Source organism: Sapajus apella, unplaced genomic scaffold (genome assembly GCF_009761245.1).
Source record: "Sapajus apella isolate SASKATOON/1434 unplaced genomic scaffold, GSC_monkey_1.0 scaffold136, whole genome shotgun sequence".
Taxonomy (NCBI): Eukaryota; Metazoa; Chordata; class Mammalia; order Primates; family Cebidae; genus Sapajus; species Sapajus apella.
Genome location: NW_022437076.1, coordinates 1,870,606 through 1,892,571, shown reverse-complemented (window position 1 = coordinate 1,892,571; position 21,966 = coordinate 1,870,606). Strand labels below are relative to the sequence as shown.

Here is a 21,966-nt window from a genome sequence, read left to right as displayed (position 1 = left end):
GCTCCAGGCTTTTATTCCGTCAGTTCAGTGTTGGAGGCAGAAAGAGCAAGTGTCTCTCCCAAAATTTTAAAGTCTCAGAGCAGATTCTCAGTGCACCAAGTTGAAGGAGGTACTCCGCCTTGAGCCAATCACCGCAGTGAGGGAGAAGGGCCGGTTCTGATTGGTCAGGCCTGGATGGAGTGCCAGCCCCCCAAGAGAGCCCTGTGAACCTCAACCGGAAGCCAGGAGGACCAAGAGTGGGAGAGGAGGGCTGATTTCATTTTGGGGAGAGGGCTCCCAAAATGAAATCAGTGTCGCCTCCACAAGAAAGAATGAGCGGCCCGAGTGCCATGACTCACGCCTGTAATCCCAGCACTTTGGAAGGCCGAGGCGGGCGGATCACCTAGGCCAAGTGTTCAAGACCAGCCTGGCCAACATGGTAAAACCCCCTCTCTACTAAAAATACAAAAATTAGTTCGTTGTGGTTGTGTGCGCCTCTAGTCCCAGCTACTCAGGAGGCTGAGGCAGGAGAATCGCTTAAACCCGGCAGGCGGAGGTTGCCGTGAGCCAAGATCACACCGTCGCACTCCAGCCTGGGCAACAAGAGCAAGACCCTGTCTCAAAAAAAAAAAAAAAAAAAGGCCGGGCATGGTGGCTCACGCCTGTAATCCAAGCACTTTGGAGGCCAAGGCAGGCGGATCACCTGAGGTCAAGAGTTCAAGACCAGCCTGACCAATATGGTGAAACCCCGTCTTAAAAAAAAAAAAAAAAAAAAAGACGAGGCCGGGCACAGTGGCTCACTCCTGTAATCCCAGCACTTTGGGAGGCCAAGGCGGGCGGATCACGAGGTCAAGAGATCGAGACCATACTGGCCAACATGGTGAAACCCGTCTCTACTAAAAATACAAAACTTAGCTGTGCATGGTGGCGCGCGTCTGTAATCCCAGCTACTTGGGAGGCTGAGGCAGGAGACTCACTTGAACCTGGGAGGTAGAGGTTGCAGTGGGCCGAGATCGTGCCATTGCACTCCAGCCTGGGTGACCGAGTGAGACTCCAGCTCAAAAAAAAAAAAAAAGCCAGCAGATGGCTGCTTTTCCAGAGAGCGGCGTGCTGTAGGTGGAGGGAACCGTGCATGTGGGGCTTAGAGGCAAGAAAAGGTTTAGCCCGGTGTCAGGACAGCTGCCCGAGGAGCTTAGATTTCTAACCTGAGGCAGAGGATGTCAAACAGTGAGGTGCCACGTGAGAGACCACGCAACGTATGACGCCCTGGGCTCCACACGCTCCTGTCTGCACACCTAAATGTTGATGCCTCTCCTCATGACTCTTTTTCCCAAGGAGAAATGAAAGCACCACAATAATTTGTCTGCCGGGCGCGGTGGCTCAAGCCTGTAATCCCAGCACTTTGGGAGGCCGAGGCAGGTGGATCACAAGGTCAAGAGATCGAGACCATCCTGGTCAACACGGTGAAACCCCGTCTCTACTAAAACTACAAAAAAATTAGCTGGGCATGGTGGCGCGTGCCTGTAATCCCAGCTACTCAGGAGGCTGAGGCAGGGGAATTGCCTGAACTCAGGAGGCGGAGGTTGCGGTGAGCCGAGATCGCGCCATTGCACTCCCGCCTGGGTAACAAGAGCGAAACCCCGTCTCAAAAAATAAATAAATAAATAAATAAATAATTTGTCCACTTTATCGGTAGTAACAGTGGCTCCAAGAAGCTCATAGATAAGATAGGTATTGAGGTAAGGGCAATTACACCCTTCATAACTGTGACACATTCCTTTCTCTAGCAAAGCAGAATACATGTGAGAGCTCTGCCTTTTTCTCTTTTTGTGACGGAGTCTCTGTTGCCCAGGCTGGAGTGCAGTGGTGGGATCTCAACTCTCTGCAACCTCTGCCTCCCGGGTTCAAGTGATTCTCCAACCTCAGCCTCCCGAGTAGCTGGGACTACAGGTGTGTGCCACCACGCCCAGCTAATTTTTGTGTTTTTAGTAGAGACGGGCTTCACCATGTTGGCCAGGCTGGTCTCAAACTCCCGGCCTCAGGTGGTCCTCTTACCTCGGACTCTCAAAGTGCCGGGATTACAGGTCTGAGCTACCACGCCTGGCCTCCTTTGCACATTTCAAGACGACTGGCCCCTGTCTGCAAAACTACAGGCTACTCATTGAGGTGACTGGGGTGCCCCCTTCTCATAGTCAATCCCTTAGACATTTCCCTTTCTCCTTTGTACCCCTCCTGTTTCCATATCTGTATGAGAACAGGGCTGAAATGTATTTTCCCACCACCGTAAATTGTACCTGCACACACTCACCTTCTCTCTTTCCCTTACACACATTTGGAAGGTGGTACTGTCAGCTTTCTCTTTAAATAGCAATTTTTCCTTGCTACAAATAATTGTCTTTTTAGGCTGGGCATGGTGACTCACGCATGTAATCCCAGCACTTTGGGAGGCTGAGGTGGGTGGATCATTTGAAGTCAGGAGTTCTAGACCCACCTGGTCAACACGGTGAAACCCGTCTCTAATAAAAATACAAAAATGAGCCGGCCGTGGTGGCAGGCACCTGTAATCCCAGCTACTCGGGAGGCTGAGGCAGGAGAATCGCTTGAACCCAGGAGGCGGAGGTTGCGGTGAGCCGAGATCGTGCCATTGCACTCCAGCCTGGGTAACAAGAGTGAAAACTCTGTCTCCAAAAAAAAAAAAAAAAAAAAAAAAAAAGGCCTTCTTTAGTCAGGAGAGTTGGGAGTGGAAGATTTGGGTGTATTTTTCTCTTGGGATGAGCAGGCTTCCATTCTCTCCCCCCTCCATCTGCTTCAGATGCCTCCTTTCAGGAGCTTGCCTTTTCTCCTTTTCCCGCCCCAAATATACACCAGGAAGCTTTCCTAAGCAAGAAAGTTTCTGGCCGGGCGTGGTGGCTCACGCCTGTAATCCAAGCACTTTGGGAGGCTAAGGCAGGTGAATCACTTGAGATCAGGAGTTTGAGACCAGCCTGGCCAATAGAGTGAAACACTGTCTCTACTAAAAATAGAAAAATTAGCCAGGTGTGGCAGCAGGTGCCTGTAGTCCTAGCCACTCAGGAGGCTGAGTCAGGAGAATCGATTCACCTGGGAGGCGGAGGTTGCAGTGAGCCAAGATTGTGCCACTGCACTCCAGCCTGGGCAACACAGCAAGAATCCATCTCAAAAAAAAAGAAAAAGAATCAAAGGAAAGAAGAGGCTGAGTGTGGTGGCTCATGCCTGTAATCCTAGCACTTTGGGGGGTCGAGGTGGGCAAATCATGAGGTCAGGAGTTCCAGACCAGCCTGGCCAACATGGCGAGACCCTGTCTCTACCAAAAATACAAAAAATTATCTGGGTGTAGTGATGTGGGCCTGTAATCTCAGCTACGTGGGAGGCTGAGGCAGGAGAATCGCTTGAACCCAGGAAGTGGAGGTTGCAGTGAGCTGTGATCATGCCACTACACTCCAGCCTGGGTGACAGAGCGACACTCCATCTCAAAAAAAAAAAAAAAGAAAAAAGAAGAAGTAATCACACTGAGCTGGAAAATAATGAGATTGACAAGAAGGGAAGACCCAGCCATCAGCTGACACTCAAGTGTGTCTTCCCTCCTTGTAGACCCTTGTAGATGGAGGAGAACCCACAAATTCAGACCCACGATATGGGAGCAGGAGTCAACCTCGGGACAGTGAGTGAACGAGCCCACCCCTCTCTTTTCTCATCCTCCTCCCTCCCCTTCAAATGTGAGGATCTGCAGCTACAAGGGAGGCTTCCGCCCTCTGATAAGCCGGAGACCTGTCCTACAAAGGAACTGACTTTCTTTCTTTTTTTTTTTTTTTATAAAGACGGGGTTTCACCATGTTGGTCAGGCTGGTCTTGAATTCCCGACCTCAGGTGATCCGCCTGCCTTGGCCTCCAAAGTGCTTGGATTACAGGCGTGAGCCACCAAGCCCAGCCTATTCTTTAAAAAATTCTGGCCGGGGCCAGGTGTGGTGGCTCACGCCTATAATCCCAGCACTTTGGGAGGCCGAGGTGGGTGGATCACAAGGTCAAGAGATGGACATCATCCGGGTCAACATGGTGAAACCCCGTCTCTACTAAAAATGCAAAAATTAGCTGGGCATATTTGCACATGCCTGTAGTCCCAGCTACTCAGGAGGCTGAGACAGGAGAACTGCTGGAACCCAGGAGGTGGAGGTTGTGGTGAGCCGAGATCGCGCCATTGCACTCCAGCCTGGGCAACAAGAGTGAAACTCCATCTCAAAAAAAAAGAAAAAAAAAATTCTGGCCGGGTGCGGTGGCTCACGCCTATAATCCCAACACTTTGGGAGGCTGAGGTGAAAAGAACAGGAGGTTAGGAGTTCGAGACCAGCCTGGCCAATATGGTGAAACCCCGTCTCTACTAAAAATACAAAAATTAGCCAGGCGTGGTGGTGCTTTCCTGTAGGCCCAGCTACTTGGGCGGCTAAGGCAGAAGAATCGCTGGAACCCAAGAGGCGGAGGTTGCGATGAGCCTAGATCAAGCCACTGCACTCCAGCCTGGGCAACACAGCGAGAGTCCTTCTCAAAAAAAAATCTTTTTCTCATAATTTCCATGTGCCCTAGGGAGGAATCTTAGAGGTACTGCTTTGGAACAGGCCGTCTCTGGGTAAGGTCCAGAGCTCACAGGCCAGCCAGAATTCACAGTGGGATGACTGCTGCTGTCGGCTCATGCTGCCAGGCTGTGACTAAGCCAGGGTCATGATGAGTCACCTACACCAGGAAAGGTGCCCTTGTCCCTCCCAGTCCCCACCCCCGCTTCCCCAGAGCAGGCTGGAGGGTGTGTAAGGTGAGTGCAGAAGGGCTGCTTTATTCATTAGACCATAATCCACAGCTGACGGATTTTTTTTTTTTTTTTTGAGACGGGGTTTCGCTCTTGTTACCCAGGCTGGAGTGCAATGGCGTGATCTCGGCTCACCGCAACCTCCGCCTCCTGGGTTCAGGCAATTCTCCTGCCTCAGCCTCCTGAGTAGCTGGGATTACAGGCACGCGCCACTGTGCCCAGCTGATCCACCCGCCTCGGCCTCCCAAAGTGCTGGGATTACAGGCGTGAGCCACCGCGCCCGGCCTGGATTTTTTTAAATGTAGATTTCTGCCATCCCCTCCTCCCAATTCCTATCTCAGAAATTTGAGGCTGTAGCACAGTAACCATAGCTGCGTCTCCTCCCAGGACTGGAATCCTTCCTCCTCTCTCTGCCACCGTGTATCTCCAGACAAGTTACTTAAACTCTCTGAGCTTCCGTTTCCTCTTCTGTAAGATGAGGAGACTCGTCAAATAAGGTTGCTGAGAGGATTAAATGAGATAATCCATACACAGGCCGTCAGCACCACGCCTGGTAGATAGTTATCTCTGAGTAAATGGCAGCTGTCCTGAAACACGTATGGAGCACCTCGTACACTAGCTGCTTGGCCTTTAAGGAACCATGGCATGGGACACAAATGGAACTGCCAATGAAAAATTACAGCAGAACAGGTAAGAGCTGTCACGGGAAGAATTTGGACATACGGCCGCTGATGTGGAGCGGGAATGTGTGATGGGCTGGCAAAGAAAGGGATGACATTTGAATATGAGACTCCAGAGTGGGAAGAAGAGCATCCCAGGAAAAAGAAACACAGCACTCACACAGGAGCAGTTAAATGAGACTGTGGACCAGCAGGCAGCACGTGGGTAATCCTAGCTACTGAGGAGGCTGAGGAAGGAGGATCCCTGGAGCCCAGGAATCAGAGTCCAATCTGGGCACCATAGTAAGACCTCATCTCTCTCTCTCTCTCTCTCTCTCTTTTTTGAGACAGAGTCTTGCTCTGTCGCCCAGGCTGGAGTGCAGTGACGTGATCTTGGCTCAGCACAACCTCCACCTCCCTGGTTCAACTGTTTCTCCTGCCTCAACCTCCTGAGTAGCTGGGATTACAGGTGCCCGCCACCACACTGGGGTAATTTTTGTATTTTTAGTAGAGATGATGGGGTTTCCTCATGTTGGTCAGGATGGTCTCAAACTCCTGACCTTGTGATCCGCCCGCCTCAGCCTCCCAAAGAGCTGGGATTACAGGTGTGAGCCACCGCTCCTGGTCTTTTTTTTTTTTTTTTGAGACAGTGTCTCCCTCTGTCACACAGGCTGGAGAGCAATGGTGCGATCTTGGCTCACTGTAACCTCTGCCTCCTGGCTTCAGGTGATCCGGCCGACTCAATCTTCCAAAGTGCTGGGATTGCGGGTGTGAACCACGGCGCTAGGCAGATTTGTATTTTAGAAAACGCAGGGGGAGCTGTTTGCAGTGCAACTGGGGCAGCCATACAAAAGAGCACCAGCAATGCTGGCTGGGGTGGTGCCTCATGCCTGTCATCCCAGCACTTTGGGAGGCCAAGGAGGGCAGATCACAAGGTCAGGAGTTTGATACCAGTCTGTCCAGGATGGTGAAACCCCATCCCTACTAAAAATCCAAAAATTAGCCGGGCGTGTTGATGGGTGCCTGTAATCCCAGCTACTGGGGAGGCTGAGGCAAGAGAATCGCTTGAACCCGAGAGGCAGAGGTTGCAGTGAGCCAAGATTGTGCCACTGCCCTCCAGCCTGGGCAATAGAGTGAGACTCTGTCTAAAAAAAGAGCACCAGGCCGGGCGTGGTGGCTCACGCCAATAATCCCAGCACTCTGGGAGGCCGAGTCGGGTGGATCATGAGGTCAAGAGACAAGATCATCCTGGTCAACATGGGGAAACCCTGTCTCTACTAAAAATACAAAAATTAGCTGGGCATGGTGGTGCATGCCTGTAGTCCCAGCTACTTGGGAGGCTGAGGCAGGAGAATCGCTTGAACCCAGGAGGCGGAGGTTGCGGTGAGCTGAGATCGCGCCATTGCACTCCAGCCTGGGTAACAAGAGCGAAACTCCGTCTCAAAAAAAAAAAAAGCACCAGCAAGCAAGCTGCTCACAGGAACACAGTCCAGAGGTGATCATGATGGCAGTGAGAGTAGGAGACGCCCCTGGCCACAATTTAGTGTTTGGAATTATCTGGGCAGGTGATCCCAAGGCCTCAAAAGAGAGGAGAACTCTGTACTTCACATGGCTTGGCACACTCTGCTCCCTTGGCTTTGAATGTCCTTCCCCATTTGCCATTCAACAGTGAACACATGCCACCTCCTCTGGGAAGCTTTCCTGGATTACTCCATAGACTGGACTGGGGGCTCTGCTCTATGTCCATATCTGTCTCCCACGGTAGCGCTCGTCAGCATTTGTCATCCTTTTGTCATCCAGTTTCCTGGTTCCTCTCACTGGTCTGCGAGTTGGAGGAGGGCAGGGCCTGGCCTCCAGGCCTCCATCACCTTTGCACCCACAGTGCAGGCAGAGTGTCAGTAACAATGTGTTGAATCAATCAGTGAAAACGAGAACGTCAGCGGCCTGCGGAGAAGTGAGAGGAATGCGCAGAAACAGACCGACGTGGCCAGGCGCAATGGCTGTCGCCTGTAATCTCCGCACTCTGGGAGGCCGAGGCAGGTGGATCACCTGAGGTTAGGAGTTTGAGACCAGCCTGGCCAACAAAGTGAAACCCCATATCTGCTAAAAATTCAAAAATTAGCCAGGTGTGGTGGTGGGCACCTGTAGTCGTAGCTGCTCAGGAGGCTGAGGCAGGAGAATCGCTTGAACCCAGGAGGCAAAGGTAGCAATGAGCAGAGACTGGGCCACGGCACTCCTGCCTGGGTGACAGAGCTAGAATCCGTCTCCAAAAAAAAAAAAAAAAGAAGCCGATGCGGTGGCTCACGCGGTGGTAATCCCAGCACTTTGGGAGGCCGAGGCGGGCTGATCACGAGGTCAGACGTTCGAGACCAGCCTGGCCGACATGGTGAAACCCCGTCTCTACTAAAAATATCAAAAAAATTAGCTGGGCGTGGTGGCGCGCGCCTGTAATCCCAGCTACTAGGGAGGCGGAGGCGGGAGAATCGCCTCAGCCTGGAGGAGAAGGCTGCAGTGAGCCGAGATCGCGCCACTGCACTCCAGCCTGGGCATCTGAGCGAGACTCTGTCTAAAAAAAAAAAAAAAGAAAGAAACAGACCGACACCTCAGGAAGCCTGGCCGAAAACTCAGGGGGCCACATGCATCTTTTCTCTAGTTCTGTCTGGGAGTCGCTGCCTAGAAGACCCGGGCCGTCCGGGGGGGTGGGAGAGGGGCGGGGGAAGGCGGCCAGCGGCGCAGGCGCACATCTCTGCGCGAGGCGGTGAGGCCCCGCCCCCACGCTCTAGACCCCGCCTCCCGGCCTCCGCAGCCTCGGGCCCGGCCGGGCGGCACCGCCCATGAGGCCGCATGCGCAGTGCGCGCGCGAGGACTCCTTGCCCTTCTCCCAATGGCGGGCGGCGGGCCCCTTCCCGGCAGCCTCCCCAGGGCAGGGAGCGCGTCATTTCCGGTGGGGAAGGCCCGCGGCTGCCGCCGCCATTTCGGGCGCTGCTGTGAGGCTGAAACCGGAGCCGGTCCGCTGGGCGGCGGGCGCCGGGGGCAGGAGGGGCGCGCGCGGCGGCGGCAGCAGCCCAGCGTGTAGGCGCGGAGGCAGCCATGGCGGGCAACTTCGACTCGGAGGAGCGGAGTAGCTGGTACTGGGGGCGTCTGAGTCGGCAGGAGGCGGTGGCGCTGCTGCAGGGCCAGCGGCACGGGGTGTTCCTGGTGCGGGACTCGAGCACCAGCCCCGGGGACTATGTGCTCAGCGTGTCCGAGAACTCGCGCGTCTCCCACTACATCATCAACAGCAGCGGCCCGCGCCCGCCGGTGCCGCCGTCGCCCGCGCAGCCTCCGCCCGGTGAGGGACGGACGGGACGGACGGGACGGGGGGGCTGGGCGGGGTGAGGCCCGCGGAACTGGCAGCCGGGCCGGCTGCTGCTCCAGCGGACCCTCGGGGGTCGCGGGCCGAGGGCTGGGGGACAGCGGCGCCCAGCCGGGAAGGAGGAGCCGCGGGCCGAGGCCCCTGGGTGTGCCTGCGGAGGGCGGCCCGGGGAAGGGGAACTGCTTCGGCCCAGGGTGGGGCTGGCTCCCGGGCCCGGCGCTCGGGGAGGGAGCGCAGGGCAGCGTGCGGACAAAGAGCCGAGGGAACTGTTGGCACTGCGGGGGCATCCCTTGGCAGCGGTGCCTAGAATGAATCCGGTAATCCTGCAAGTGGCTTTTAGGCTGGAATCGTTTCCTGCCGGGTTTGGCCGTGCTCCCCTGGTGGCCTGGGGTGGGAAGTCACCACGTACTGGCCGGGAGGGATGGAGACACCCTCAGGAAGCCGGTCCGTTTTTTCCTTTCTTGGGCATTTTTCCAAAATACTTCCACCGTCCTCTTCCCCGGTGGAGGACGAAGGGAGTGAACTAAGTGCCTGGGTTATCGGAAGACGCCTTCAGGAACCAGCCCGACCCAGTGTCGGGGCATGCTGGCGGTGTCGGAGCGACCTAAGCGTCCCGTAGGCTGTCCTCCGCTGTTGCAGGTTCTGGTTCTCAAAGTGTTTAGTGGAGGAAAGACATCTTATTCCAGAAAGTAAACCAGAAGTGAGGCAATGGAAACAGCCCCGTCCCTGGAAGGACCTGGAACTTGATATTCCCTGGACTTGAACAGGGTCCGTGTGTACTCCAGGGCGTGACCTTGCCCGGTGGGCCGAGGCTGCGGGCTGGATCTTCCTGGATGTTGGGAACAGACTGCGCAGAGGACATGAATGGTCTGCACGGGGTTTGCTTGCCGGGGACCCCAGGGAGGTGACTGTCTTGCCGGTAACATTGAGTTGTTTGGGAGGGTTAAGAGAGTAGATACATGTCCTCAGTGCTGGAGACTGTGAGGTGCAGAGTCATTCTGAGATCCCGTTAGATGTGTATGTCTGCGGAACAGCGTCCGGACTTCTCGTGCCTTCTCGCTGTTGCCAAGTCCGAGCAGCTTCTTGGCCAGCTGAGACTAGCTCCGGACTAGCCTGCTATGAATCTAGAAGCTCCTGAGCCAGCCTTTCTACGCTTGCCCTTGTAGGATAGTTCTGATTTAGATTTACTTGCTCTGGCCAGAAATAGAGAACTGGATGGGCAGTTTCTTTGTGGTTAACACATACCAATTTTTATTTTACTTTTTTCTCAGACGGAGTCTTGTTCCGATGCCCAGGCCAGAGCGCAGTGGCACAATCTTGGCTCACTGCAGCCTCCGCCTCCTGGGTTCAAGCGATTCTCCTGTCTCAGCCTCCCGAGTAGCCGGGATTACAGGCGTGCACCACCACGCCCGACTAATTTTTGTATTTTTTTGTTGTCGTTTTTATTGAGACGGGGTTTCGCTGTGTTGCCCAGGCTGGAGTGCAGTGGCTATTCACAGACGCGATCCCACTACTGATCAGCATGGGAGTTTTTTGACCTCCGTTTCCGACCTAGGCCAGTTCACTCCTCCTTAGGCAATCTGGTGGTCCCGTGCTCCCGGGAGGTCACCAAATTGATGCCGAACTTAGTGCAGACACGCGATCAGAATAGCACACTACAGCCCAGAACTCCTGGGCTCAAGCGATCCTCCCACCTCAGCCTCCGGAGTGGCTGGGACTACCGGCATGCGCCACCACGCCCGGCTAATTTTTGTATTTTTTTTTTTTAAGTAAAGGCGGGGTTTCACCATGTTGACCAGGCAGGCCTCGAACTTCTGACCACAGGTGAACTGCCTACCCCAAAGTACTAGAATTACAGGCGTGAGCCACCACTCCTGGCCCATCACATACTAATTTTTAAAAATGAATATGGGGTCTTTATATTCACAAATTATCCCGGGTCTTTCTCACTTTGGCCAGCTTAATAGTATTATAATATGAGATGGGAATATTGATGCACATGTGTTTGCCCTGAACCAGATTCTATTCTACTTTGATGCCACCTGCATGGTATCTAAGGTTTTGCATTCCACATAGTAACATGATGGCAAACTCATTGAAATTCACTTTTCAGCCTTTTGTTTCACACCTCAACGTAATGATTTTCTATTTCAGCACTTACCTTGATATTGAGCACCACCTTTTCAAAACAGATAAGAGCTCAGTTCCTTGGCCCAGGACAGAAGGCTAAGATTGCCAAAGTTTGTGGATGGGGTGTGGAAAATTCACAAGTATTGTGATAATTCTTTCTGCCATGTACCCCGTATTCCATGATTCAGTTGCTGTCTTTCTCTCTTGCTTCTGAGACAGGGCCTTTGTCACCCATGTTGGAGCACAGTAACACGAGCACCGCTCACTGCACCCTTGACGTCCCAGCCTCAGGACGTCCTCCCACTTTAGCCTCCTGAGTAGCTGGGACTACAGGCGTGTGCCACCATGCCTGGCTAACTTTTTAAAATGTTTTTGTAGAGATGGTGGGTCTCACCGTGTTGTCCAGGCTGGTCTCAAATTTCCTGGTCTCAGTCACCCTCAGGCTCCCAAAGTGCTGGGATTACAGCTGTGAGCCACTGTGCCTGGCCAGTTGCTGTCATTTTTTTTTTTTTTTTTTTTTTTTTTTGAGAGTTTTTACTCTTGTCTCCTACGCTGGAGTGCAATAGCTCGATCTCAGCTCACTCCAACTTCTGCCTCCCAGGTTCAAGTCATACTCCTGCCTCAGCCTCCCAAGTAGCTGGAATTAGAGGCACCCACCACCACGCCCAGCTAACTTTTGTATTATTAGTAGAGATGGGGTTTCTTTCGCCATGTTGGCCAGGCTGGTCTTGAACCCCTGACCTCAGATGATCGCCTGCCTCGGCCTCCCAAAGTGCTGGGATTACAGGCATGAGCCACCGTGCCCGGCCCATCTGTATAGCCTCAGAATTACTTTGTACCTCACAAATCTCAAGTACTAAGTAGGGAATTTTTGTTCTCCCCTTCACCAAGTCCTTTTGAAGTCACTCAGAAATGTCTTGAATTTTAGAGAGGCATATACGGTATTAATAACTAATGCCTATTGACCGATTATTCCGTGCCAGGTACTTTGCTCAGGATTTTATGTGCCTTATTTCACTGACTGTCTCCGACAATCTAGTGAGATCAGTAATATGATGTCCATTTATTAAAATACTCCCATTTTACAGAGGAGGAAACACTCAAATTCAGTAACTTGCTTAAGGTTGTACAGCTAGTAAGTGACTTTCAGAAGTTGAACCCGGGCATCTGGCCTGAGAGCTGGCCCTTTCACACTAGACTCTGTCAAAGCGGCGTTCCCTCGGGATCTCAGCAGTGCACGTGGGGGTCTGCACCTCAATACTTTGTCTCTGCCCTGGTGTCTCAGACGTGGTGGGGTTTCTTTTTAGACGGACTTTCGTTCTTGTCCCCCAGGCTGGAGTGCAGTGGTACATTCTTGGCTCCCTGAAACCTCCGCTTTCCATGTTCAAGTGATTCTCCTGCCTCAGCCTCCCAAGTAGTTAGGATTACAGGTGTGCGCCTAACCGTGCCTGGCTAATTTTTTTGTGTTTTTAGTAGACACAGGGTTTCACCATGTTGGTCAGGCTGGTCTTGAACTCTTAACCCCAGGTGATCTGCCCGCCTTGGCCTTGTTTGTTTAAGAGACAGGTCTCACTGTGTTGCCCAAGCTGGAGTGCAGTGGCGGTTGACAGGCACACTCACAGTGCACTGCAGCCCGTAACTTTGGAGCCAGGCAGTCCTGACTCAGGATCTCAGTAGCGGGGACTACAGGCATGTACAGCTGCACCCAACCCGGGTTTTGTTTAAAGACCAGAATTAAAGAATGGCAAGAAGAGGCCGGGTGCAGTGGCTCATACCTGTCATGCCAGCACTTTGGGAGACCGAGGTGGGCAATCACTTGAAGTCGGGAGTTTGAGACCAGCCTGGCCAACATAGTGAAACCCCGTCTCGAAGAAATACAAAAATGAGATGGACGTGGTGGCACATACCTGTTATCCTAGCTACTCAAGAGGCTGAGGCAGGAGAATTGCTTGAACCCAGGAGGTGGAGGTTGCAGTGAGCCAAGATTGTGCCACTGCACTACAGCCTGGGCAACAGAGTGAGACTCCGTCTCAAAAAATAAAAAATTTTACAAAAATGGCAAGAAGAAAACTGGCTTTATCATTCAGAGAATATGCATCTGCTATCTAAAGTTAATGATGAAGAAACTTTAATTTTTTATTTTTCTTTGCTTCAGTTTTCTCATCCGTGAAGGTTAGAAATAGTAATACTCACCTCATAGGGTTGTTATAATGATATTCCACTTTAAGTACTGACATATTAAGTACTACGTAAGTATTGTATATATATTCATCTTTTTGTTTTGTTTTGTTTTTGAGTCAGAGTCTCGTTCTGTCTCCAGACTGGAGTGCAGTGGTGCGATCTGGGCTCCATGCACCCTCCACCTCCCGGGTTCATGCAGCTCTCTGCCTCAGCCTTCCGAGTAGCTGGAACTAATTACAGGTGCCCGCTGCCATGCCTGGCTAATTTTTTTGTATTTTTAGTAGTGATGGGTTTCACCATCTTGGCTAGGCTGGTCTTAAACTCCTGACCTTGTGATTCACCTGCCTCGGCCTCCCAAAGTGCTGGGATTATAGGTGTGAGCCACCGTGCCCAGCCGTATATTAATAACATAACTGAGGTGTGGGGACTTTGGAAGCAAAATGGAAAACTATTCTCACCCTTGAGAGGCTCACGGGAATGCACAGTGTGCACAGTAGGAGCTGTTGAAACAGCTGTCTTTTTTTTTTTTTTTTTTTTTTTTTTTGAGACCGAGTTTCGGTCTTGTTACCCCGGCTGGAGTGCAATGGCGCGATCTCGGCTCACCGCAACCTCCGCCTCCCGGGTTCAGGCAATTCTCCTGCCCCAGCCTCCTGAGTCGCTGGGATTACAGGCACGCGCCACCATGCCCAGCTAATTTTTTGTATTTTTAGTAGAGACGGGGTTTCACCATGTTGACCAGGATGGTCTCGATCTCTTGACGTCGTGATCCACCCGCCTCGGCCTCCCACAGTGCTGGGATTACAGGCGTGAGCCACCGCGCCCGGCCCTGAAACAGCTGTCTTAGGGAGTAAGTGCCTGGGTGGGGTGCGTCCACAGTGTGAAAGGACCTGGGGCTCAGTACCTGGGAAGAAGACGCTGCCTCCTGCCGCCTGCTCATTCCAAAGCCTTCTATCTGTTGTCCTAGTGGGTGGAGAGGGCTTAAAACTTGCTTCATTTTGAAGGCGTGGGACAGAAGCTAGGGTGGCAATAGTTTGTGGTACCCCCTCAAAGTAGTCTAGAGCTACAGGCCAGGCTGGCAGCCAGGCCAGGCTGCTTCTCTGGAGGTAGCGTGAGACTGCCGGTGACCCATCCCTGCCTTTTACACCTCAGCTTCTGTGTGTTACTTGTTCATCTCATCTGAGCTTCACACTCCTGATTCTCTTGTCTTTTCTCGATGTCATGGTGGCCTTATGTCCAGTGGTTCTAGAGAAGTTCTTCAGTGAGAGCTACTTACAGATTTGGAACCAAAATAATTCCATGGTGAAGGGAGTGGGTTTGTTGACTGCAGGACTGCCCCACGTCTTTACTATGCACGTGTGAGTTGTGAGTTTCCAAGAGAGGGTGCTGGCTTTTCAGACCTGTTTCTCCACAGAACCTTCCCCACTGCTCTCGCTCAGCCTGGTGTGCAGTGGCTCGGTCATAGCTCACCACAGCCTCACTGTATTACCCAGGCTGGACTTGCACTCCTGGCCTCTAGAGATTTTCCCCAAACATTGATTAATAAATTAATCAAAAAAAAAAAAAGATCCTCCTGCCTCAGCCTTCTGAAGTGCCAAGATTATAGGTGTGAGCCACTGCACCTGCCTGACCACAGGACTTTTGAGAAGCATTTTGAGATTCTGTGGAATTTTCTCTGGGAAACTGCAGTGGGCTCTGGATTTAAGGATGAACTGAAAATTGCTGAAGGAATTTGGAGGGTTGGTTAAACTAAATTTGCTTTTTATTGAGCACGTTTTTGTCTTTTTGAAACAAAGTCTTGCTCTGTCATCCAGGCTGGAGTGCAGTGGTGTATTCTTGGCTCACTGCAACCTCTGCCTCCCAGGTCCAAGTGATTCTCCTGCCTCAGCCTCCCAAGTAGCTGGGACTACAGGGGTGCACCACCATGCCCAGCTCATTTTTATATTGTTAATGGAGACGGGTTTCACCATGTTGACCAAGCTGGTCTCCACTCCTGACTTCAGGTGATCCACCCGCCTCAGCCTACCAAAGTGCTGGGATTACAGGCGTGAGCCACTGTGCCCAGCCACTGGCCACTTTTAGGAACTTTATTAGATGGGTGTTTGACCCCAATTGACAGAGTCAGGGATGGAGGGACATAGAAGTTAGATAACTCAGACAGCTGGTAAATGAGAGCCTGAATACGTGGAACCTGCAAAGGCCCATCCTCATACCCACCGTCTTCGGAACACTGTTTGCTTAGGAGGCTGCACATCTTGATACCTCTTTGGGATACCTTCTCAAATGGAAGCCATTGGCCTTTTTAGCCTTTTGTATTGGACAGGTGGTGGCGGATATTTATCTAAGCCACTCCTGTAAATAACATAGGCAAAGAAGGAAGGGAGGGAGCCAGAGTTGAGGGGAGAAGGGAAGAGAGGGGCTGGTAATCCCAGCACTTTGGGAGGCTGAGGCTGGTAGATCACTTGAGGTCAGGGGTTCGAGACCAGCCTGGCCAAACCTCGTCTCTCCTAAAACAAAAATTAGCCAGGTATGGTGGTGGGCACCTGGAATCCCAGCTTCTTGGGAGGCTCAGGCAGGGAGAATTGCTTGAACCCGGGAGGCAGAGGTTGCAGTGAGCAGACATGGCACCAAAAGAGAAAGTGCTATGAGATCAAGGAGAGGCTGATGGCTCCACTCACTCTCCGGGTAGCCTTTGCACAACTGATTTTGCCTGTTTTAGCCACAGACCCCCCAGGTGTTCTTCCTGAAACCTTCAGGGCGGAAGTGGTGATGTAAAAATTGTTGTAACCCGAGGGTTGAAGTGCTTAGAAGGCTTAGAAATAATGGGTTGAGCAGGTACAGAGAAGCCAGAAGGATATCCTCTCCTTGCATTGATTTTGATTTCAGTATCTGTGAATTCGTAACTCCATGTTCAGAATCTAACCCAGGGTGATGGAGAACAAGCCAGGTCCCAGACATCTGTGAGAGCCCTGTGGTTGCTTCTGTTCTCTAGACTGGCTGGCTGTGTCTCCTTCCTTTCCCGCCCTTCTATTTCCTGCCTTTGGCTGTTTGTGGTTGGAAGGAGAGGAAAGAGAAAAGGAGCCGGAACACACAGCTGTGGTGAGGTTTGGGCTTATCTGGGACTTGTGTGTGTTCTGTTCTCCTCCCTTCCTTCTGGAGTTTGGGTCAGTGAAGCTCGATGGCCCCGCGAGTCTAACTGCCCCAGCAGTGCACAGACACAGGCATTTCTCTGTGGAGTGATTATAATAATGTGTAAGTCAGGTCCATCAAAGGGTTCCCACGGCATTTTGCTTGCATTTCTGTGTATATTGGGATGCCGAGCAAGAAAAAAGTCATAGTGAGCGCAGTTCACATCATGTGGCACTGGAGCAAGAGCACCGAGCCTGCCTCCAACCTTCGTGCCAGGTGATCTGCCAGTTTCCTGTCGCTCATCTTTCAAAGGGACTTGTCTTCATAGTCTTCTTTGTTCTCTCCCCTGCCTCAAAATGCGTTTCACTCGGCCTGCTGTGGCAACTGAGGAACGGTAGCAGTGGATGGCAGGGAGTGGCTGCCTTCCTTCTTAGGGTGAAGAGCGTGCCTTGGAACCCTTCACAGATGGTCGCAGCTGCCTGCTGCGATTTTGTTGTGTCTCGGGACACTGTGTTGTTGCTGCTACTGTTTTTTGCAGGAACGTGACTCCGGTTAAAAGTGAAGGCCAGGTGGGGAAGCTGTCTTCCTGGGACGTGTTGCTTTGCTCCTTGCTCACCAGCCACACTGTGCTTGCTTTGTATCTCCAGCAATGCTGTGAGCTTCTCAAATCTTGGAGGATATTGTGTTTAGCTTCTTTCCAGCACTTCAGAGTTCATTAAGAATAATACCTGGCTGGGCGTGGTGGCTCACACGAGTAATCCCAACACTTTGGGAGGACAAGGTGGGTGGATCGTGAGGTCAAGAGATCAAGACCATCCTTGCTTAACACGGTGAAACCCCATCTCTGCTAAAAATACAAAAAAATTAGCTGGGTGTGGTGGTGTGTGCCTGTGGTCCCAGCTACTCAGGAGGCTGAGGCAGGTGAATCGCTTGAACCCAGGAGGCGGAGGTTGCCGTAAGCCAGGATCGCGCCACTGCACTCCAGCCTGGTGACAGAGTGAGACTGTCTCAAAGACAACAACAGAAAGAATAGTATCTAACACTTACCGAGCACTTCTTATCTGCCAACCACTGTCCCAAAAGGACAACTAATAGGACACCTTGGCGTGTAGTTGGGTAAACTAAACCTTAGCAAGGGAGCGTTTCTCCGCCCAGATGTGATCAGAACCCTTTCTAAGTTGTGGGTGCTCAGGTGGCCTCCCTACCATTCTGCCCTAGAGTTTTCTTGACCAGGCAGTGCTAAGTAGGTCCCTGTGCTCACACTGACCCTGTCCTGAACAGTTTCTCCATAGGCCTGAAAGGTCAGCCTGCATGAGCCTAATGGTGACAGGCAAGGTGGCCATGAATCTCCCTGACTACCAGGCTTGAATGGGAATTATTCTCCATCAGTGATCCTCCTCGGTAAAGAATCTCCAGAATGTAGCACCACCGTGCTCTGCCACAACGGCAGCCAAGCTCACCTCTCCAGTCCTGCGCTCAGAATTAGTGCGATCCTGGTCTGCTGGTGCCTGCGGAGTGTTGGCCATGGGGACTGTCCTGGCACTCACACCCCTTTCAGTGTCTGCAATTGGAGAGACAGCCAGTATTCCTGAGTTTGGGCTGTTAACTTGTTTTAAGCTAACAGCCATGAGTTCCACAGGTGAACCTTGTGTAGTATAAGAAATGTGTGACTATCCTTGAGATTGTGTCTTGGTCTCATTCATTTGGATGGAAAGAGAGGCCCTCACAGTGCTCATTCTGCGTTAAGGACTTTTGATTTGCTTCCAAAGTTAACGTTTTATCTTTTTGCCTCTCTCCAGTAGTGAATTTAAAATGTACTTTTCCTGATCATTCTGGAAGAACCTTTTTTTTTTTTTTTTTTTTTTTTTTAAATTGAGACAGGCTCTGACTCTGTTGCCCAGGCTAGAGTGCAGTGGCACAATCTTGACTCACTGCGAGCTCTGCTTCGCAGGCCTGAGTGATCCTCCCACCTCAGCCTCCGAAGTGGCTGGGACTAAGGGTGTGCACTACCACACCCGACCCGGAAGAGCTGTTTTCTAACACTCAACAAAATAATGAGGTCTCTAGCTGGGCACGGTGGTGCACACCTATAGTCCCAGCTCCCCAGCAGTCTGAGGCTGGAGGATGACTTGAGGCCAGGAGTCCAAGGCCACAGTGTGCAATGATTGTCCTGTGAATAGCCACACAGTTTAACCTGGGCGACGTAGCAAAAACCTGTCTTTTAAAAATTAATAAGACCAGGTACGGTGGCTCATGTGCATGATCACAACACTTTGGGAGGCCTGAGGAGCATTGGCCATAGAAGACAGTCCTAGCACTCACACGCCTTTCAGTGTCTTAAAGAGGGAAGAAGATTACTTTGAGTTTAGAAGATCAAGACCATCCTGGGCAACATGGCAAAACCCTGTTATTTAAAAAAAAAAAAAAAAAAAAATCAGCTGGGTGTTGGTGAGTGGCTTGTGCCTGTAGTCGCAGCTATTTGGGAGGCTGAGCCTGAGGCTATAGAATTGCTTGAGCCCAGAAGGTGGAAGCTGCAGCTGGGCGTGGCGGCTCACACCTGTGATCCCAGCACTTTGGGAAGCTGAGGCAGGCAGATCACCTGAAGTCAGGAGCTCAAGACCAGCCTTGCCAACATGGTGAAACCTCGTCTCTATTAAAAATACAAAGCTGGTGCGGTGGCTCACGCCTGTAATCCCAGCACTTTGGGAGGCCGAGGCGGGTGGATCACGAGGTCAAGAAATCGAGACCATCCTGGTCAACACGGTGAAACCCCGTCTCTACTAAAAATACAAAAAATTGGCCGGGCGTGGTGACTCAAGCCTGTAATCCCAGCACTTTGGGAGGCCGAGGCGGGTGGATCACGAGGTCAAGAGATCGAGACCATCCTGGTCAACATGGTGAAACTCCGTCTCTACTAAAAATACAAAAAATTAGCTGGGCATGGTGGTGTGCGCCTATAGTCCTAGCTGCTCAGGAGGCTGAGGTCGGAGGGTCACTAGAGCCTGGGAAGTGGAGTCTGCAGTGAGCCGAGATTGCGCCATTGCACCCCAGCCTGGGCAGCAGCAAGACCCTGGCATGGTGCTCATGCCTGTAATCCAAGCACTTTGGGAGGCTGACGTGGGTGGATCACCTGAGGTCATGAGATCTGTCTCTATTAAAAATACAAAAAATTAGTGGGGGCGTGGTGATGGGCATCTGTAATCCCAGCTACTTGGGAGGCTGAGGCAGGAGAGCTGCTTGAACCTGGGAGGCGGAGGTTGCAGTGAGCCGAGATCATGCCACTGCACTCCAGCCTGGGTGACAGTGAGACTCTCGTAAAAGAATCATCTGGGTACAATGCCATCTGCACCATTAGCCTGAGCTACTCGGGAGGCTGAGGTGGGAGAATAACTTGAGCCCAGGAGCTTGAGACTGTGGTGAGCGCTGATCCCACCACTGCACTCCAGCTTGAACAACAGTGTTAGATCCTCTCTCTTAAATAAAAGCACATACTCAGGAGACTAAGGTGGGAGGATTGCTGGAACGAGGAGTTTGAGACCAGCCTGGGCAACATAGGGAGACCCCTGTCTCAAAAAACAAAGCCAAGGCCAGGCATGGTGGCTCACACCTGTAATCCTAGTACTTTGGGAAGCCAAGGCAGATGAATCACTTGAGCTCAGGAGTTTGAGACTGGCCTGGGCAACATGGCAAAACTGTGTCTCTAGAAAAAAATTAGTTGGGTGTGGTGGTACGCTCCTGTAGTCCCAGCTATTCGAGAAGCTGAGTCGAGAGGCTGGTTTCGGCCTGGGAGGTGGAGGTTGCAGTGAGTTGAGGTCACACCACTGCACTCCAGCCTGGATGGCAGAGCCAGACCACGCTGTCTCAAAACAACAAAAGCAAAACCCACAAAACTCATTTAGATTTTTGTTTGAGACAAAGTCTCGCTGTGCTGTCCAGGCTGGAATGAAGTGACATGATCATGGCTCACCATAGCCTTGACCTCCTGGGCGCAGCCCATTCTCCCATTTAGCTTCTCCAATAAGTGGGACTGACAGGCATTGCACCACCATGCCTGGCTAATGTTTTTTGTTTGTTTGTTTTTGAAGAGATGGGGTCTCCCTTTATTGCCCAGGCTGGTCTTGAACTACTGGCATCAGTCAGTCCTGCCTCAGCCTCCCAAAGTGCTAGGATTGCAGACGTAAGCCAGCTGTGCCTGGTCATTTTGTTTTTTCCAGCTGCTTTTTGTTTTTTATTTTTAGAGTCAGGGTTTTGCTCTGTCACCCAGGTTGGAGTGCTTTGGCATGATCATTGGCGCACTGTATACTCATAGAACTCCTGGGCCCCAGCGATTCTCTCACCTCAGCCTCCCGAGTGGCCGCAGCTGCAGTTATGCACCACTACGCCCAGCTAATTTTTAAATACTTTTCATAGTGATGAGGTCTTGGCTGTGTTGCCTATGCTGGTCTCAAAATCCTGGACTCAAGCAGTCCTGCCACCTCAGCCTCCCAAAGTTCTAGGATTACAGGTGTGAGCTGCCACGCCCAATACATTTCCTTTTCTCTTCTCGTCTTGTCTCTTTCCTTGTCCTTTTTTTTTTTTTTTTTTTTTTTTGGGACACAGAGTCTTGCTCCGTTGCTCAGGCTGGAGTACGGTGGTGTGATCATGGCTCACTGTAGCCTTTGACCTCCTGGGCTCAAGCCATCCTCCTACCTGAGCGTCCTGAGTAGCTGGGACTGCAGACATGTGCCATCACGCCCAGCTAATTTTTAAATTTTTTGCAGTTAACAGCCATGTTGCCCAGGCTAGTCTTGAACTCCTGAGCTCCAGGGATCTACCCGCCTCAGCCTCCCTAAGTGCTGGGGTTAGAGAAGTGAGCCACCATGCCCAGCCAGAACTCATTCTCTACAGAGTTGTTTATTATTTCTTCAGGGAACCGAAACGTTAAAAATCCAGTGAAGATAATTTGCTCTTTTGGGTGCTTAGCTGAGTGCAGTCAAAGGTTTGTATTCCTAATTAGAAACTTTGTTTCTTACGGGCATGGTGGCCCACACCTTTAATCCCAGCACTGTAGGAAGTCTAGATCCCAAGGACCCTGGGAGTTCACCAGCCTGAGCAACATGGCAAAACCCCTTTTCACAAAAAAATACAAAAAGCAGCCAGATGTGGTGGCGTGTGTCTGTAGTCTAAGTTACACTGGAGGCTGGGGTGGGAGGATTGCTTGCATCCGAGAGGCTGAGGCTGCAGTGAGCTATGATCATGCCACTGCATTCCAGCCTTGGTGACACAGCAAGACTCTTGACTCATTAAAAAAAAAAAAAAAACACTGTGATTCTTGTTTAAACTTACTCATTTTGTTTGAATATGTTCATTTATTTTCCTTGAACTTTAGAATCAGCATAGATGAAGTACATCCTCAAGTATGTTCTGTGTGTAGGGCCACATACACACTTGTGTCTTAGGAATTTTAAGTGTCCCCTAATATCTTTCTCTGCATCCTCAGTGTGTTATCAGATGTTGAGTATTTTAACACTTTATTTCCCCAAGCATTCTTTCTTTCAGTGACCTGTTAGCGTCATAGCAGTCTAGTTTCTATGTTTTATTTAAGATTTTGGGAATTGATTTTTTTTTTTTTTTTTTTTTTTTTTGCGGGTTTTTATCAATTTTACCCAAAAAGAGGGACAAAGCGGGGAATAGGCGCCCCCCAAACTCCGCCCCCTGGGGTCAGGCAAATCCCCCCCCCCAGG

General features: G+C 51.5%; 1 protein-coding gene across 3 annotated transcripts in view; it reads left to right on the top strand.

The window, feature by feature from the left end:
* The first annotated feature begins 8,307 nt into the window (after positions 1-8,307).
* Positions 8,308-21,966, top strand: part of CRK (CRK proto-oncogene, adaptor protein) — a 42,772-nt gene continuing 29,113 nt past the window's right edge. For all 3 annotated transcript variants that reach the window (XM_032263539.1, XM_032263537.1, XM_032263538.1), the window contains exon 1: positions 8,308-8,782. In XM_032263539.1, the coding sequence (XP_032119430.1) occupies positions 8,542-8,782 (241 nt within the window). In that variant the 5' untranslated portion in view covers positions 8,308-8,541. The remainder of the gene's footprint in view (positions 8,783-21,966) is intronic.